Source organism: Triturus cristatus, chromosome 12 (genome assembly GCF_964204655.1).
Source record: "Triturus cristatus chromosome 12, aTriCri1.1, whole genome shotgun sequence".
NCBI classification, from domain to species: domain Eukaryota; kingdom Metazoa; phylum Chordata; class Amphibia; order Caudata; family Salamandridae; genus Triturus; species Triturus cristatus.
The window spans coordinates 179,748,291-179,768,431 of NC_140595.1; the positions used below are offsets into that span (position 1 = coordinate 179,748,291).

Below are 20,141 nucleotides of genomic sequence, written 5' to 3' on the forward strand. Positions count from 1 at the left end.
ATAAAGATTAGACTCCTTATCAGGATGAGGACCCTCACCTGTGGTTTGTGAGTTTGCTCTCTTGCGAGCGTTGGGAGACTACAAGAAAGTTTTAGGGCAGCTGGCCTCTAATGTAAATCGGGTCGGTGGGTGTGGGTTTATATTTTTTGTCCACCCTAGGTGTAAATATTCTAGCCCTTACAGGGTCTTTAACCCCTTCAGTGCCCATGACGAGATAGTCTCGTCATGGAGCGCGGTTGCGCTGTGCCCATGACAAGACTATCTCGTCATGAACCCCGCCCGCTAATGAAACGCCCGGCACAGGGCGTGGAAAGGGCGGGGCACAGAAGGGGTTAAATACCTCATCCGTGTGTTTTAGCATGCCTTTGAGCATTGGTATGGTATGAATAACTCTTTGAGCAGCACTGTTAAGGAGCTCAATGCACCCAATGTTGTCCGGTGGGGAGGGTCTGGAGGGTTATAAATCAGGGTCATTGTCAGTGTTTGGGTCGGTATGATAATCCTCCCAAGGGTCAGTGTCCTGTGGCCTATCCTGATCCTCATTCCCATCCCAATCATCCTGTGGCTCAGGTGAAAGTGGTGGTGGTGAATTTGATGGTGTGATAAGTATATTGGGATCAGAGGGAGAAAGAGGTGGAATGTAAGGGGGAGAAGGGTTCGTACCAACGCTTCCTTTTTAGAGGAATGTGGTAGTCCTCAGGTAGGTCTATCTTCAGTTTTTTGGGAAGTGTGGCATGAATCTGTCTTGTTTCAGAGTTGATCACAAATTTTTTTCTACTTTGGATCTGGAGGCGGGGCATCGGGCCGAAGTTCTTTAGACAGTGTCTTTCTCCTTAGTTGCTGGTTTCGGCTTCAAAAGTTTCAGCACCAAGGCCTTTCGGTGTCGAAGGTGGAATCTTCGGCAACAGTGGTATTGTGACCAACACATGTTTGAACTTGGGATTCGGCGCCGAAGGTGTTGGGTCGGTGCCGGAGCAAGGTCGGTATCAGTAGACAGTGTTACGCATTTGATGTACACACAGACAGCAAATGAATTCAGAAACTCAAGAACTGAACTCTAAGCCAATTGTGTTTGTATAAAAATATACTGTTTATTTTTAGAACCAAGCAAACCTGGTACATGTAAGCATTAAACACTTTTCAGTAATAAGTTACAGGATATAGAACAGTTTGAAAATGCAATAGAAATTGTACTTTGATTGACAGGGGAGCAAGAGTATGCAACACTTAGCAAATACAGTACATTGAAATGAATAGGCTTTCATAGTAAATTGCAGGTAAGTTACTTTTCTCATTACTTTTCTAACTCAGTGCTGGATACCTAGATTCAGCACTGGGACATTTTCTGCAAACCGGTGAGTAAACACGTTTTGGTTATTTGTGCGATTTTTAAAGAATATTTTTAGATTTCAAAACTCCACACTTAGAAACTTTTTGGAGAAAACGTGTCAATGATATCCTATGGGAGGAAAACAGGTTAACGGTTCACATGTAAGTAAACGGCTGTGGGAGTTAGGGTTCTGGGTTAGACTAAGGGGTCCCCCAGGGTCAATGATGCACTGTTGCAGCCTCAGCTACACTAGGGCGGCCGGGTGCAGTGTGTTGAGGCCCAATGATATTTAATAGAGGATAGGGGGCGTCCGGGTGGTGGCTGCTGGAAGGCAAAGCTCCTAGGGTTTAGCTCAGGGCAAGTTGGGGACCAAAGTAGCAGCAAAGGCGCACCCTCAGCGGCACTAGGGTGGCAGGGTGCAGGGTGCCGATTAGAGGTCGGGTGCTCTGTTTTTAATGGAGAACCTCCGGTACAAATAAACACTGCAGGCTCGGGACGAGGATCTTCTGGGTGCGACCACCACTTCGAGGGTTAAGTTGGGATGTAGTGGGTTGGTTAGGCACCGTTGGCTTGGGCACACAAGGCCGTGGGGCATCGGGTGCAGGGGTGCCTTGAAACGTCGGATTTTCTAACCCGCTCTCGTCACGATGGCGGGGGTCGTATGGAGGTTTGAGGCAGGTCAGGGGTCGCCAGATGTCGCGTCAGGATCGCCGGGGTGACCTTCTGGTGTTTTTCCCCCCTCGAGCTCGGGCCAGGTTCAGCGGGTGCAGAGTGGGCTTAAATCGCGGTCTCTGGCTGGCAACAGAAGTTGCAGTTTCAACACATCCGGTGTTCATGGGAGAAAAGTCTGGGAAGTGAAGGCAGGCAGGCAGGTCCTCTGGGGTTTGTGAGGTTGCTGGCTGCTGAACACGCCTGGATTTTGAAGGATCAGGTTCGAGGGGAGACAGGCCTGTATGGCTGGGGCCAAGTCAGTGGGCGTCGTCCTCTTGTTAGCTCTGCATGGCTCTTCGTCCTTTTCTTCTTGTAGGTAGGCTGATCTGAAGGAAGGTTCAGGGAGCACCCTAAACACTAAATTTAGGGGCGTTACAGGTAGGTAACAGCAGGGACCAACGGGTCCCTTCCCTGGGGTGGGTACACCCCCTTTTCAACCACTCTCCAGTGGGAAGGGGGCAGGAGTCTGTCTCTGGTTGGTTGGCTGGCTCCCCCCCCCCCCCATCCCCCCCATCCTCAAGATGGCGGGGACTCAAGGTTGTGCTTCACCTTGTGTCCCCCACCTGAGGGGTGGGGTTGGCAGAGATGGGCACACCTCTCTTCATCACTTGTTTTTCCCGCCGGTTCTCCCGCCCAAAGTGGGGAGCAGAACCAGTGGGGACCAGTTGCTGAAAGCAGCAAATGGTCTTGAGAGGCTCATAAAGGTGGCTTCTCCTTCATGAACCCTGACCATCCTGGGGGAGGAGGCTTGGCACCTCGTCCCAGGATGTGCATTGTTTCAGGCCCCCGAGAGCAGCAACTCCTGACCCATGGTGTTTTGGAGTTTGTAATAAAAAACTCCAAGCACCATATACTTTTACCGGTAGCACTGCACTTACAGTGCCCAGAAATGGACTTGGGCACTGTAGGGGTACAGGGCTCATGCACCTGTACCCTCACCACTGGCATAGGGCACCCAGCTAGAAGGGTGACTGATTTATGCCAGGGCAGTGGTTTGTGGGCATGGCGATGTGTGCCATGTCGACTCTTCACTTTGTTCTGCACCAAGGCACTCAGTCTGCAAAGGCAGTGTGTGTGTCCGGGTACAGGGCCTCTGAGGGTGGCATGATAAGTGTTGCAGCATTTAGTGGCCTTATCTGGTCAAAGTGCCCTGGGTACCTGTGGTACCGTTTACCAGGGGCTGACGGGTGGTCAGAGATGCCAATTGGGTTTAGGTTTCAATGCAGTTTTAGGCAAGGAACATAGGCCCTGGGTACCAGATTAGCAGGAGACCAGGGCACACTCAATCAAAGAACATCAGCAATTCAGCAAAAAGTGGGGGCATACCATGCAAAAGAGAGGGCACTTTCTCACACTTTGTCTGTGCCGACCTTGGCCCGAAGGCAGAGGAGGAACCAGAGCCTTTGTTTTGGGATTTTGAGGGAGCAAAGGGGTATCTTTTCTCACAGTACAGTGACCCGGAGTAGCCTGCTCCTCCTCTTCCATGTCTGAGTCAGCATCGGACACCGAGATGTTCTTCCTCATCGGCTCATTGAGCTTGATGTTGTGTGTCTGAATCTTCGCCGAAGAGGTCCAGTGCAGAGCTGCTCTGGTGTTGCATTTCGTGGCGTCGAGCCAGACGGTCACGAAGTGTCTTTCGAAACTATCTAAATGCGTCGGAGACTCTTGGGTTCCAGGGACAATCAGAGGTTGCACACTTCGTGCAAGTAGGTGCGTGGAAATTTAGCACGACACTCAGGACAGAACTTGAAGGGAGTCTGTTCCATCGACTGCTAGCACGGTCAGTACGGGTAGGCCAGACGGCCTGCCACAAGTTTCCCGAACGAGGGTTTTCCGAGACGATGCGTGAATGAGAAACCATGATTGAGAACCCCATCGAGGGTAGTGGATTGCGCGTCGAAGGGGGCCGAAAACGGTGCTGAACCGGAGTGCAGCAATACACATCCAAACCCGTATGGCTGAAAAAAAACTAAGGATGGAGTCTGTCCGTGCACACTATTATCGAAAGGAGGAGTAACTGGAAAGACTTCCTGGAACAAAAAAAAAAGTAAAAACATCTGGACCCAACACTAGATGGGGATCTATGCATAGCATGTGATCTACAGCTCATATGCCTCGAACATATAATTTAAGGTAAAGCTCAATGTTACAATTAGTGGAAAGGACAGCACAAAGAGAAAAGAGCTATTACCCGAAATAAAATGGAAAAAGAAAAAAGGAACAGGAAAATGTAGAGGCATGAAGATGAAATGCATATTGGCTTGTAGTTAAAAATCTGACTCACTGAATAGCAAGAATCAACACAGAGCATAAATCAATGTGTGCACCAGGAGCAAAATGACTACTTAATAGAGAGGAGATGCAATACAGTGGTGGTTGCACACACTGAAGCCAATGAAATCAAATCAAGCACCTGAAAAAAAAAAGTTGCTTACATTACAGAGAATCGAACTACAGTCTAACTGTAAAAGTAGGAGACAAAGCTACTTAACACATTAGGTGCAGTGTGGGCAAAACTGATGGCTTAACCTGGTTTGGCATTGTCCACTAAAGTTACCATTTTAAAGTACGGTGGCATAACGATATTTAAGTCTAAAGTTAAAGCAAGTAGTCAAATCTATGAGTATACTGCTATTGCGGTCACTCACTATTGGGTGCTTTGTTTTTTAAGTTGTCAGAATAACTGTTAGTGTTCACTTATAGATCTACAAGTACTCAAGGTAACTATTGTGATACAGTGCCATCTTTCTTGCATGGTATGCCCCCACTTTTTGCTGAATTGCTAAATTTACTTTGACTGAGTGTGCCCTGGACTCCTGCCAATCAGGTGCCCTGGGCCTATGTTCCTTCCCTAACACTAAACCCAAATTGGCAAACCATGGCCACATGTCCGCCCCTGGTAAATGGTACCCAGGGTATAGTGACCAGGGAAGGCCTCTAAGGGCTGCAGCACTTATTGTGCCACCCTTAGAGGCCCTGTACCCTTACACACACACTGCCCTTGCAGGGTAGGTATCTGGGTGCAAGACAAAACAAAAAGTCGACATGGCACACATCCCTGTGTGCCATGCCCATCACCTACACTACCATGGCATACATCAGCCACCCCTCTAGCTGGGTGCCCTATGCCAATGGTGGGGGCGCAGGAGCCCTGTGCCCCTACAGTACCCAGGTCCATTCCCGGGCACTGTAAGTGCAGTGCTGCCATTTAAGAGTACATGGTGCTGGGAGCTCGTCAAACACGAACTCCCCAGCACCTTAATGGCAACACTGAAGACTGAGAAGTTTGGTATCAAACTTCTCAGCACATTAAACCCACACTGATGCCAGTGTGGGATTTAATGTACCAAGCACCCCAGAAGGCATCTTAGAGATGCCCCCTAAAACCTAACCTACAACCCACGTCTGTTCTGAGGCTGCATAGGCTGCCACACAGCAGACATGTTACTGGACCCCTGGGTAGGAGAGCCCCTGCTCTCCTGGGCCTGCAACAATGCACATCCTGGGCGAGGTGCTCAATCAACTCCCCGAGGATGGGCAGGGGTAAGCTTCAAAGGCATTCCACCTGTGAGCTTCCCCAGGCCACTGCAACCACCCCCCCCCCCCCCCCCACTCTGGCGGGAAGCTTGGCCGGAAACCCCAAATAAGGACAGGGGATGTGTACCCACCCCAGGACAGCGACCCAGTGGTCCCTGCCCTTTACCTACTTCGAACGCCCCTAAATGTAGTATTTAGGGGCACCCTGAACCTTACTTCCTTAGATTCCAGATTCCAAAACAGCAAAGAAGATGAAGAAGAAAGATGACCTGCCGTGCAGCTGCTAAGAGGAGGAAGACACCAACTGCTTTGGCCCCACCCCTACCGGCCTGTCGACCCTCGAACCTGGTCCAACCCGGCATCTCTTGTGGCCAGCAACCTCACAAACCCCGGAGGACCTGGCTACCTTTTGACTCTAAACCCCTGGGACTCCCATGAGTAGAGGCTCTACTCAAAATCATCTACTTATCCCTGGCAGCAGCCCCGAACCGCGAACCCAGCACACTCTGCACTAGCCAAGCCTGGCATGTGCCGGCGTGAAAAAAGACCACGAGGACGACCCCACGGCGACACTAACCCAGAGTCCGGCACCCAAGGACCTCCCTCGACACTCCTGAAGAAGCCTGCGGCCTCAAAACAAGGTGCCCCCCCCAAACCGCGATCAACAGAGGGTAAGAGTTCCCGATACCAAAAGGCACCCCTGCACCCGGCGCCCTGCAGCCCCCTATGCCCAATCCCAGGTACCTACCTATCCTCCAACTACCCAACTTACCTCTCGAAGTGGTGGTGCCACCTGAAGAATCCTCGTCCCCGAGCTTGCAGTCTTTCTAAACTGGAGATTTCCCATTGAAATCAATTGAGCTCCCGAAGGCTCAAAAGCACCCAGCCGCCCGAGTGGCCCTGGCAGTGCAACCTCTACACCCATCTACTTCCCCACTTGCCCTGAGTAAGTGACCAGGATCCCAGCTCCCACAGCCGTGTGGCTTGTTAGTCAGCAGCCACCAACCAAGGCCCCCCTACCTCTCATAGGATAACATTGGGCCTAACTCTCTCTGCACCCGGCCGCCCTTGTGCTTTTGAGGGTGAACCAACTGTACCTACCTGACCCTGAGAGACCCCCGAGTCTATGCCCAGAACCTTAACTCTGGCAGTCGAGTACTTACCTTTAAACACAACTCCATTTTCTCCATAGGTTAACATTGACTGGCTTTTTCTGAAATTTCTTCTAAGTGTGGACTTTTCAAAACTTAAAATATTCACCAAAAATCAGCCGAGTAACGAAATGAATATGCTACTTACCAGTATGCATCTGTTCTTGGCATGTAGGGCTGCTGACAATCATATCTGTGCATAGATCGCCGCCTAGTGTTGGGTCCGGATGTTTGCACGTTGTTGTCCTGGAAGAGTCTTCGAAGTATCCTGAGATAGGTGACTCCTCCCCTGGACCACAGTGCGCATGGGCATCCTCTCCATCCTCAGATTGTTTTTCGCCATTGTGGCAGTGATGGAGTAGATACAGAAAGTGATGACCATGCTATACAGTAATTCTGAGAGCTGCAGCTGCTACAGGCGCCGGGAAGGAGGGTGGGCGATATGAATGTCAGCAGCCCTACATGCCAAGAACAGATGCATACTGGTAAGTAGCATATTCAGTTCGAGGCATGTGGGCTGCTGAATTCATATCTGTGCATAGAATACATAGCAGTACCTCCTATTAGCGGCGGCCCCCAGTGCCAGCTGCAGCGGTCTGAAAAAGAGTTTTGAGAACAGCCTGTCCTACAGCTGCCTGCTGTTTTGAGTGTACATGTACACAATAGTGTTTGGTAAATGTATGTATAGTGGACCATGTGGCTGCTCTACATATATCCTGTAAAGGAATGTTTCCCAGGAAAGCCATGGATGCCCCTAACTTACGCGTTGAGTGGGCTCGGGGGGGAATCGTTAATGTGCGTTTAGCCTTTTGATAGCAAATTTGAATACATTTAACGATCCATCTGGCTATACCGGCTTTGGAGATGGCGTTGCCTTTGTGTTGTGGAGAAAAGGCAACGAAAAGTTGTTTTGTCTTCCTAAAGTCTTTAGTCCTGTCTATATAGTACATGAGGGCTCTTTTGACATCTAGTGTATGGAGCATTCTTTCAGCGACATTTTGTGGATTCTGAAAGAAAACAGGCAGTTCAATAGTTTGATTCATGTGGAACTGCGATATTACTTTAGGCATGAATTTGGGGTTGGAGTGTAGTACGACCCTGTTTGCGTGAACCTGTATGAATGGCTCTTGAATGGTTAGTGCCTGGAGTTCACTAACTCTTCTTAACGAAGTGATTGCCACTAGGAAAGCTACTTTCCAGGTGAGGAATTGAATCTCACATGAGTGGAGAGGTTCGAAGGGTGGACCCATCAGTCGGGTGAGGACCAACTTGAGGTTCCACACCGGTGCTGGTGGGTGTCTTGGGGGAATCACTCGTTTAAGTCCCTCCAATAAAGCCTTGATGGCAGGCACTCGGAATAAAGAGAGGTGCTGCCTGTTTTGGAGATAGGCTGCTATTGCGGTCAAATGGATACGTATTGAGGTATATGCCAGATTGCATCGGTATAGGTGTAAGAGGTAACAGATTATGTTTTGGATGGATGCGTCTAGCGGGTTAATGTCATTGTTGTTGCAATAAATGACAAACTTTTTCCATTTAGCTGCATAGCAAGCTCTGGTAGTGCGTCTCCTGGCCTCCTTAATGATGTCCATACAGTCAGGTGGCAGGTTTAGGTAGCCAAACTAAGACTTCAGGAGCCAGATTGCCAGGTTCAGCTGTTGCGGATCTGGGTGCTGAATTTCGCCATGGTTCTGGGTTAAAAGTGCAGGTTTGATCCGCAGCCTTTGATGCGGCACCACGGAAAGTTCTAGAAAGGTGGTTTACCATGGCTGGCGCGCCCAAGTGGGAGCAACTAGGATGAGTGTCAGTGAGTGCTGTCGCAGTTTGCGTGCCACCAGCGGTATTAATGGCGCTGGGGGAAGAGCGTACGCAAATCTGCCGGACCAGTTCATCCATATCGCATTGCCCTGCGACTGTGGATGTGGGAACCTGGCGGCAAAGCTTTGGCATTTTGCGTTTTCGTTTGTGGCGAATAGGTCTATCTCTGGATGACCCCACTGTTGGAAGTACGGTTGGAGTACTGACGGGTGTAGCTCCCACTCGTGCATCTGGTGGCTGTGTCTGCTGAGCAGATCCGCCATCTGGTTGTCCTTGCCGGGGAGGTGTTCCGCCATAAGGAATATGTTCCTCTGAATGGCCCACTTCCACATGCTCTGAGCCTGATGAGACAACTGTGGAGAGTGTGTTCCTCCCTGCTTCTGTATGTAGTACATGGCAGTCATGTTGTCCGTCCGGATCAACACGACTTTGTTGCACAAGTGTACCTTGAATGCTTTCAGTGCCAGGAAGATTGCCATCAGTTCTAGAAGGTTGATGTGCATCTTCTTTTGTTGTATTGTCCATAGTCCCTGCACTGTGTAATTGAGTACATGAGCTCCCCATCCCTGGAGAGACGCGTCCGCCGTCAGTATCATTTGTGGGACAGGCTCTTGGAACGGTCGGCCCTTGCAAAGGTTTTGTGGATTCCACCAATGCAGAGAGTTGTATGCCCGACCGCTCACCAACACTAGGTCTTTTAATTGCCCGTGAGCCTGATTCCATTGACGTGCCAAGCACTCCTGAAGCGGGCGCATATGTAGTCTCGCGTGCGGGAATATGAAAATGCAGGCGGCCATCATGCCTATCAACTGCATGAACACTCGCGCAGGAAGGGAGTGTTGGGGTTTGAACTTGGAAATCAGCATTTGCATGCTGTTGATCCTCACTAAATTTGGCTGAGCTTTGGCTGCCAGAGTGTCTATGGTCGCACCTAGGTACTGTTGTACGTGTGCGGGTTGGAGATGTGATTTTGGGTAATTTAGTGAGAATCCCAGACTGTGAAGTAGGTGAGGGACATGTGGCTGGCACATTGTTGGGCTGACTTTGCATGAACAAGCCAGTCGTCCAGGTAAGGGTAGACGTGAATGTGGTGTCTCCGTAGATGTGCAGCCACTGTAGCTAGGCACTTGGAGAAAACTCTGGGTGCTGTTGTCACACCGAAGGGGAGGACTTTGAATTGGTAGTGCTGCCCCTGAATAGTGAACCCGAGATATTTTCTGTGTGACGGGTGTAGGGGTATGTGGAAGTACGCATCTTTGAGGTCTAGTGTGGCTAGGAAGTCTCCCTGTCTGAGCAGCGGGAGAACCTGCTGTAGGGTGAGCATATGGAAATGCTCTGAGAGAATGTAGTGGTTGAGGGGTCTCAGGTCTAGTATAGGTCTGAGTGACCCGTCCTTCTTTGGTATTAAAAAGTACAGAGAGTACACCCCTGTTCCTTGCTGGTGGACGGGCACGACCTCTATTGCACCTTTTTGCAGCATACTTAGCACTTCCTGCTGCAATAATGCCAAGTGCTCTGAGGACATAGGACGGTGCTTTGGCGGTATTGTGGGTGGAGTGGAGGTTAATTCGAGACAGTAACCGTGTTGGATAACATCCATGACACACCTGTCCGTGGTGATGGTATTCCACGTGGACAGGAACCGCTGGAGTCTCCCCCCGACAGGTGTTATGTGGTCGGGGGGGAAGTGAGAGGGCGTCACTGTTTGTTCTTGGGTGAGGACCTGGTGTTGCCGTAACCGCGTCCTCTGCCCTTGGTGCTGGAGCCACGATATCCACCTCTGGTGTTTTTATCGTAGGTACTCTGTGTGCCCCCTTTATTGTATGTTTGCTGTGACCCCTGTCCTCTAGCCGCTCCCCTATTTCCGGGGCGACGAAAGTAACCACTACGAAATGTCTGCGTTTGTAGAGCCCCCATTGACTTTGCAGTGTCTGTGTCCTTTTTGATCTTTTCTAGGGTGGTGTCAACCTCCGGTCCGAATAAGTAGTCGGGGTTGACAGGCTGATTGAGGATGTTATTTTGAACCTCAGGTTTGAATCCGGAGATTCTTAACCAAGCGTGTCGTCGTAGCATGACGCTGGTGTTTATTGCCCTCGCAGCTGTGTCGGCGGCATCCAGTGCACACTTAATGGATGCGTTTGTGAGAAGTTGTCCCTCTCTGATGAGGAGCTCCGCTGCCTCTTTGTATTCGTCAGGTAGATGTTGGGAGTAGGGACTCCAACGTGTCATAGTGTGAGCGATCGTAGCGAGCCAGGAGCGCCTGTGTATTGGCAATACGCCAGATGTTTGCTGCCTGGGCTGCAATCCTTTTGCCGGAGGTCTCCAGCACCTTGGACTCCTTGTCCGGGGGAGGAGCATCACCAGTTGTCTGCGAGTGCGCTCGTTTGCGAGCGTTAGCAACCACGATGGAGTCCAGGGGTAACTGGCCTCTAATGTACATAGGGTCCCCGGGCGCAGGTTTGTATTTTTTCTCTATCCTGGGGTTTATCACCCGTGCCCTGGTTGTTTCCTTGAAAATGTCCTTTGCTGGCTTGAGGACACCTTTTAACATGGGCAGAGTCTTTACGGTCCTCTCTGAGGAGGCGAAAGTGTCCACTAGGAAATCGTCCTCAATTGTGTCCGAGTGGAGTTGCACTCCATGATTGGCTGCGGCACGTTCAATGAGGGCATTGAAGGCAGCAGTGTCCTCTGTGGGAGATGTTTTGGCGCCATAAAGCTGCGTGTCCTGGGTATCTGTAGCGGCACCTGGGTCTGCAGGGTCATCCCAAGTTTGATCTTGGTCCTGCTGCTCCTCAGGATCTATATCCCTGGGGTAGGTGGTGTCATCACCCATGTAATCCTCCATTGCGTCCGTGTCGGAGGGCGTCGGAGAAAAGGACTGGGGATCTGGATAGGAGGTGTGGAGGCGTTCATATAGAACTGGTTCCGATTCTGCTGGCAGTTTTTGCTTTAGAGGGATTCTGTAAGAGTCCAAAGGCTGGTCGGAAGTGACTTTGCGCTTTCGGAGCATGAGCCTGCCGGTGTCGGCGTCGATGAATTGGGACGGTGAAGGCCCAGTAGGAGAGTATCCAGTAGATGGGGACCTTGTCTGGGTGACACGTGTTCAGATCTCGAATAGTTTTGGCGCTGTGGACGGCGGCAAACCAAAAGTGATGTTGGTTGGTGCCGAAGGTGCCTTTGAAGCCTTTTTCGGCTCGGAGCCCGACGTGGACTGGAGGGCTGCCTGTTCTCTGATACGTTGCAAGGACGCCGCAACTTGTCGCACCGAGAACGCCAAAGGTTCTTTGGTGCCGAGTGGTTCTGTAGAGGTAGGTGTGGACTTCTTCGGAGCCACAGGGTCATCGAGTCCAGGAGAGGTAGTAGCGGTCGACAGCGTCGATGACAGGACCATAGTCGCTGCCTTCGAAGTGGATTCCGATGGAGTGGCCATTTTAACCTTGGTGGTCGTGGCCGATTGCTTCGGTGCCGGGGGCCGAGGCGCTTTGGTGGTACCGATGGCCTTCCTTTTTGGGTCGGTGCCGATATCCGCTGCCGCGAGTTCGGCGCCGAAATCCCTTTTGGTGCGTTCGGAGCCGACGGTTCTGGCTGGCGTTGAAGGAGTGGAGGTCTTCGAGCTGACCAGTGCCAGTTTCACTTTCGGTTTCTGTTGAACCGGTGCGACGAATGGTTTCGGTTTCGTTGAAGGGAAACCAGTCTTTTTCGATAATGGCTCTCGCTGGATGTTCGAGGCCGGGCCAGAGGGCGGGGCCGAAGAACTGCGGGATTGATCTCTGGTAAGGCCCGAAGGCGATCCCTCGACCGGAGCCGTAGACTGACGCACTTTAATAGCCTCCGTTTGGACGGGTAGGCCCTGCTCTTCACCAGAGCTATCTTCTTCGGCCCCGAAGGCCTCATTGTAGTCCCCTACCTCATCGTCGGCTTCTTCCCTGTGAAAAACTCTTCATCTGCGTCTTCCGATCGAGAATCGTGTTCGGAAGCGGGGCTGGAGTTTGTTTTCCACGCTTTCAACATCTTCGTCCTCGGTGCTGAAGATGTTGGTCGGGGCCGGTGCCGATTGCTGCGCTTCTAATCTCGCTGCTAGTCGATTCCGGAGAGTCTTTTTGGATCTGAATCGGGCACAGGCCATACATTTTGATTCGTCGTGATCCGGAGCGAGGCATTTGTTGCACACCGGGTGGACGTCGATATGTGGATATTTTGCTTGGCAAACAGGACACCGTTTGAATGGGGTCCTCGATTCCATCGTCGATGTAAGGTCGATGGTCGGATTAAACGGATCCGAAAAAAGTTGTTAAAGTTGCTAAACTAGCAAGTAAGCTGTCGATACCGATCGGGAACAGTACAGACGAAAACTAAAGGCCTTTTGGCCTGAAACTAAATTTTCCTAACTTGAGCTAAGATAAGCACATCCGAACCCAATGGCGGAAAAAAAACAATCTGAGGATGGAGAGGATGCCCATGCGCACTGTGGTCCAGGGGAGGAGTCACCTATCTCAGGATACTTCGAAGACTCTTCCAGGACAACAACGTGCAAACATCCGGACCCAACACTAGGCGGCGATCTATGCACAGATATGAATTCAGCAGCCCACATGCCTCGACCACGAAAATACTCACCTGCTCTTAGGTGAGCTCCCAGTGCTGGATCTTGGTGCCCAGCACTGACTCTGAAAAATGCTTACAACTGTACTTACCAGTAACCCAATTTTCTCTCATAGGAAATCATTGACTGTTTTTCAGTGAAATTTCTTCTAAGTGTCAATTTCTGCAATCTTTAAATATTCTTTAAAAATCGTATAATATCTGAAAACGTAGTTACTTACCGGTTTTGGATAAAGGTGCCAGTACTGAGTCTAGGCACCCAGTACTGGATTACAAAAGTAACGAGAACATACCATACCTGCAACTTGGATTTTCTGCCATAGGGAATCATTGACTGTTTTCTATGAAATATTTCTAAGTGTCAACTTTTAAAACAGCAAAATATTGTCTAAAAATCACAGTAATTAAGTTGACTTTTATCACTTGATTCCAAGTACTGACCCAGGACTGAATCTAGGATCCAGTCCTGGAATTCCAAAAATAATCCTAAAAGTAATCTGTGGCAAATAACTTGAAACTTCCATTGAACTCAATGCATTGTGTTTAGAATTGTGTTGCCTATTGCAACCACTTGTAACTTTCTACAAAAGTCAATTGCATATTGCAAAAGTATTTATATAAAGCATCTCATCCTGAAAAAGTCTATTTTAATGCCCATTATTGGTTCTAAAACAAAACCAGCATATATTTTTTATATATAAACCATTGGCCTAGAGTTCAGTTATTGAGTGTGTGAGACCATTTGTTGGCTGAGTGTGTGCAACAAATGCTTTACACTGTCCTCTGATACTGCCTTACTGCTCGACCAAGCTCCCACTAGAGAGTAAGGTTATATCTAACTTTAGCCTCTGCCAAGCCTCTGGGGACTGTGGACTCTGTACACCCTGTACCTATTTGAGAACAGTATATACAGAGCCACTTTCCTCACAACTATATACCTTTTTGATGAAACATGCATATAAAATATTGACTACATCCAATTGATACAATGTGGCTACCCTTCTGTTCTCTTATTCAATTAAGTATTGTATTAACAAGGTACACAAGTAAGGAATTTGATTTTTGTTTTATAACTATACCTGGTTGGAACGCTGTCCATTTTAAAAAGAACAAAAGCAAGACTTGTCAAAGTAACATAACATTTATACACTAAAGAACCCTCGACCAGGATTCACCATCAAAACATCTACAACCTATTAAAGTCTTCAGTCAGCTGTAGAGGAAGATTCTTTACACTGGATATGTCCATTTCGCACTCTTTTACCTTCATCTGAGAGCCCCTTATGCTGGCAAAGTGCAAGATATACTTCCGATCAGTAAAGATTGGTTATTACATCAGTGTTGGGTGTATTTAAACACCCACATCAAAACATCTAAACAGTGTATCAGGGGAAGAAAACTCACCTCATCCACAGACATGGTCGGATGTGGTGGATGGTTGTAAATACGCTGGAAGTAGCTGTTAGCTTCATCATCTATTTCTTTACTAAAGTGCTGATTTGCTTCTGGCCACACTTGAGATAAGTCAGCTGAAAAGGGGATGAAAAGAGACTTTGTATTTTTTGTGAAAACAAATCAAAACCCACCAGATGAATGACCACGTCAAACTATAAAACAGATCTGAATAAGGACAGACTAATTATTCTGGAAGTGATTATACTTTTCCAAATCAATGGCAGTCAATGCAGCTTTGAGTACTGAAATATCTGTACTATGGTTTTTTTCAATAAAGGAAACATCCTGAACTTGGTTAGTGTGAGAAAGTGCCATCTTTCTTGCATGGTATACCCCCACTTGTTGCTGAATTGCTGAATGTACTTTGACTGAGTGTGCCCTGGACGCCTGCCAATCAGGTGCCAGGGCCTATGTTCCTTACTTAAAACCCAAATTGGCAAACCCTGGCCACATGTCAGCCCCTGGTAAATGGTACCCTAGGTACCCAGGGCCTTGTGACCAGGGAAGGCCTCTAAGAGCTGCATCACTCATTGTGCCACCCTTAGAAGCCCTGTACCCCAACACAAACACACTGCCCTTGCAGGCTGAGTGTCTGGGTACAAGACCAAACAAAATCGACATGGCACAAACACCTGTGTGCCATGCTCACAACCTACTCTGCCCGGTCATACATCAGCCACCCCTCTAGCTGGGTGCCCTATGCCAATGGTGTGGGCACAGGAGCATGAGACCTGTGCCCCTACAGTATCCAGAACCATTCCTGGGCACTGTAAGTGCAGTACTGCCATTTAAGAGTATATGGTGCTGGGAGCTCGTCAAACACTAACTCCACAGCACAATGATGACAACACTGAAGACTGAGAAGTTTGGTATCAAACTTCTCAGCACATTAAACCCACACTGATGCCAGTGTGGAATTTAATGTACAATGCATAACAGAGGGCATTTTAGAGATGCCCCCTGAACCTAACCTACAATCCACGTCGTGTGAGGGGCTGCCTAGGCTGCCACACAGCAGACATGTTGCTGGACCCCTGGGTAGAGAGCCACCGGCTCTCCTGGGCCTGCAACAATGCACATCCTGGGTGGGGTGCTAGGTCTCCTCCCCCTGGATGGGCAGGGGAAGCTTCAAAGGCATGCCGCCTTTGTGAGCTTCTCCAGGCCACTTGCTGTACTCAGCAACTGGCCCCTACCGGTTCTAATCCCCCACTCTGGCAGGAAGACTGGCCGGAAACCCCAAGTAAGGACAGGGGATGTGCCAGCCTCTGCCAACCCCACCCCTCAGATGGGGGAGTCGAGGTGAAGCACCTCTCCGGGTCCTTGCCATCTTGAAGATGGGGAGCTCTACCCAATCAGGACTAGGCCACTGCCCCCTTCCCACAGGAGAGTGGCAGGATAGGGGGTGTACCCACCCCAGGACAGCGACTCAGTGGTCCCTGCCCTTTACCTACTTCGAACGCCCCTAAATGTAGTATTTAGGGGCACCCTGAACCTTACTTCCTTAGATTCCAAAACAGCAAAGAAGATCAAGAAGAAAGATGACCTGCCGTGCAGCTGCTAAGAGGAGGAAGACACCAACTGCTTTGGTCCCAGCCCTACCGGCCTATCGACCATCGTACCTACTCCTGCTAAATCCCTGCACCTCCTTTGGCCAGCAACCTCACAAACCCTGGAGGACCTGGCGACCTTTTGACTGAGCACCTGGGACTCCCACCAGCAGTGGCTCTGCTCAAAGCAAGAATCTAACCCCTGGCATCAGCCTGGAACCGCAAACCCTGCACACTCTGCACCCGCCAAGCTTGGCCTGTGCTGGAGTGGACAAAGACCCAGAGGACGTCCCCCTGGCGACTGACCCCAAATCCGGCACCCAAGGACCCACCTTACCGCCCCCGACGACGCCTGCAGCCTCAAAACCAGGGACCCCCCCCAACCGCGATCAGAGTAAGATTTCCTGACACCAAAAGAAAAGGCACCCCTGCACCCGGCCCCCTGTGCCCGAATCCTGGGTACCAACCTATCCTCCAGCTACCCAAGGTAAGTAACTTGTTCATCTGAAAGAAACACGTTAGTTAGATTCCTCACCTTAGAATAGATACCCAAGTAATACCATCCCCGGTGGTGGGTCTGCGAACCAAGATCACACCAGAAAGTCCTGGAGGACAGAACGACCAAAGAAGCCATCCCTCCGGACTTCGCTGTCTAGGCAATAGTGCCTGGCAAACGTGCGCAGCGGAGCCCACGTCGCCGCCTGACAGATGTCCTGCAAAGGGACACCCCGTCCCAAAGCAGTAGTAGCCGCTGTGGCCAGAGTAGAATGGGCGCGCAGCCCAACAGGAGGGTCCTTTTTTGCCAAGGAATAACAAATTTTGATGCACAAAACGACCCACCGAGAGATGGTCCGTTTGTGCACAGCTTTCCCCTTCTTAGCACCCACGTATCCAACGAAAAGTTGGTCGTCCACCCGGAACTGCTTTATGCGGTCCAGATAAAAGGAGAGCGCACGTTTTGGGTCCAGACGGTGGAGCCTCTCTTCCTCTTTGGAAGGATGCGGAGGCGGAAAGAAGGTGGGCAAGGTGACAGACTGCCCAAGATGAAAGGGGGTCACTACTTTCGGAAGAAAGGAGGGACGAGGCCGAAGGACAACCTTGTCCGGATGAACAGAGAGAAAGGGAGGCTTTGAAGATAAAGCCTGGAGCTCACTCACCCGTCTAGCCGAGGTGATGGCTACTAGAAAAGCAGTCTTAAGCGTCAGCAGACGAAGAGGACAATTATGAAGAGGCTCAAAGGGAGCGCACATTAGAAATGTGAGAACAAGATTCAAGTCCCACTGAGGCATTACAAAAGGGACAGGAGGGAACGTGTGAGTAATGCCTTTTAGAACGCGTGTAACTACAGGGGACTTGAAAAGAGAAGGCTGATCAGGAAGCCGCAAGAAGGCAGAGATGGCAGCAAGATAACCTTTCAAGGTGCCCAGGGCAGAGCCCTGCCGGGCCAAAGGAAGAAGAAAGAGGAGAACCTCAGAAAGAGTGGCGGAAAGGGGATCCACAGCCTTTGCTGTGCACCATGCCACAAATTTGTTCCACCGGCAGGCGTATACCGTCTTTGTGGAGGGACGCCTGGCTGCCAGAATGATATCACAGACTTCAGGAGGTAAGTCAAATGGCATCAACTGCCGCCGCTCAATCTCCACGCATGGAGGTGGAGGCTGGACAGGTTCGGGTGGAGGACCATCCCCTGCTGCTGCGACAGAAGATCTCCCGAAGGGGCAGACGTATCGGAGGATCGGTCAACATACTGAGTAGCTCGGGATACCAGTACCTTCGTGCCCAATCCGGAGCCACCAAGATGACTTGGGCCCGGTCGTGCCTGATCTTCTCCAGCACTCTGGGCAGAAGTGGTATAGGCGGAAAGGCGTACAACAGACCGCAAGTCCACTCGTGACGAAAAGCGTCGCCGAGCGAGTGCCGCCTTGGAAATTCCAACGCGCAGAACTGCTGACATTGCGCGTTCTCTTAGGTGGCGAATAGATCTAAACCAAGGCTCTCCCCACTGCTGAAAGAGACCTTGCGCCACTTCGGAGTTTAGACGCCATTCGTGATCCATCATGCACCGGCGGCTGAGTTCGTCTGCTCTGGCGTTCAGAGAGCCCGCCAGATGTTGAACCACTAGGGTGACGCCCTGGTGTTCCAGCCACGTCCAGAGGCGCAGAGCCTCCTGACAAAGGGTCCACGACCCCACCCCGCCCTGTTTGTTGCAATACCACATGGCGGTGGTGTTGTCCGTGAACACCTGCACAACACTTCCCCTGACAGAGGGAAGGAAGGCTTTCAGTGCAAGTTGGATCGCTCTCAACTCCAACAGGTTGATGTGGAGGCGAGACTCCGCCGGAGACCAGAGGCCTCTGATCTCCGCCTCTCCCATATGGCCACCCCATCCCAGGAGGGACGCATCCGTCACTACGACATGCTCCGGCTGGGGAAGGGAGAGGCTCTTGCCCGTGACCCAATCGCGGTCCGTGAGCCACCACTGCAACTGCCGTGCAGTGCCCTCCGAGATCAAGACATGGTCGGACAGGTTGCCGTGATGCTGGGCCCACTGAAACTTCAGGTCCCACTGCAGAGCCCGCATGCGCCGCCTGGCGTGATGCACTAGTAGGATGCAGGAGGCCATCAGCCCCAGAAGCCGCAACACTAGCCTGACCGAAACCCAGGATAGCGGCCGAAAGATGGGAATCAGGGCCTGAATATCCCAGACTCGCTGTTCCGGCGGATAGACCCGGAACTGTGCCGAATCGAGAACCGCTCCGATGAAGAGGAGCTTCTGAGAGGGACTCAGGTGTGACTTCGGCACGTTGATGGAAAACCCCAGCAAATGCAGGAGATCCGCCGTAGTCTGGAGGTGGGAGACGACTGCCTGGGGCGAGCCCGCCTTCAACAACCAGTCATCGAGATAGGGGAAGACTGGAACCCCTGATCTGCGCAGATGAGCTGCGACCACCGCCATCACCTTCGTGAACACCCGAGGGGCACTGGTAAGGCCGAAGGAGAGCACGGTGAACTGAAAGTGCTCCTGACCTACCGTGAACCGCAGGTAACGCCGGTGGGCCGGCAGGACGGGGATGTGGAAATATGCGTCCTGCAAGTCCAACGCTACCATCCAGTCTCCAGGGTCTAGGGCAGCTAGAACCTGAGCCAAAGTTAACATCTTGAACCTTTCCTTCCGGAGGAAGGCATTGACGTTCCAGAGGTCCAAGATAGGGCGTAGGCCCCCTTTGCCCTTCTTGGGAACCAGAAAGTAGTGGGAATAACAACCACGACCTACTTCCGGGCACGGAACGCGCTCGACGGCCCCCTTGGCCAAGAGAGCCGAAACTACCTCGTGGAGAAGATTCAAATGATCCCCCCAAGATACGGTGGTGCTGCGGTGGCATGGCTGGAGGGGTCGTCTCGAAGGGGAGGGAGTAGCCCCTTCGGACGATTTGCAGCACCCACCTGTCCGATGTGATGGACCACCAGTGGTGCAGGTGATGGCGAACTCTGCCGCCCACTGGCGTGGAATGGGCCTGAAAGCTCGGACTAGCAAGGCTTTGAGGCGGATGCTGCCGGGGTGGATGTGGACTGACCGCGACGTCCTCCAGAACCGCCTCGGCGGAAACCACGTCCGCGCGCAGGTTGGTTCTGCGGCTGGTGGCTAGGCGGACGTGAGGAGGCACCCCTTCCTTGGCCACGAAAGGGGCGAAAGACGGAAGTTTGCGACCGCGGGGCCGAGAGGCCCAAGGACTTGGCCGTAGCCCGGGAGTCCTTAAAGCGATTCAGCGCACTGTTCGCTTTCTCACCAAAAAGGCGAGTGCCATCAAAGAGCATGTCCATGAGAGTGCTCGGGACATCACCCGAAAAGGACGTGGACCGCAGCCAGGCGTGACGTCTAAGCGCCACCGTGGTAGAAATCGCTTTACCCAGCGAGTCCGTAGTGTCAAGCCCACATCGGATAGCGTGCCGTGCTGCATCCCTCCCATCGGCCAGAGCCTGGGTAAGTCG

The 20,141-nt window shown here is 51.2% G+C and overlaps 1 protein-coding gene across 10 annotated transcripts in view; it reads right to left on the reverse strand.

The window, feature by feature from the left end:
- Positions 1-20,141, reverse strand: part of CNOT1 (CCR4-NOT transcription complex subunit 1) — a 1,579,387-nt gene that overhangs the window by 951,680 nt on the left and 607,566 nt on the right. For all 10 annotated transcript variants that reach the window (XM_085638198.1, XM_085638193.1, XM_085638201.1 and 7 more), the window contains one exon: positions 14,554-14,678. In XM_085638198.1, coding sequence (XP_085494324.1) covers positions 14,554-14,678 — 125 coding nt within the window. The remainder of the gene's footprint in view (positions 1-14,553; positions 14,679-20,141) is intronic.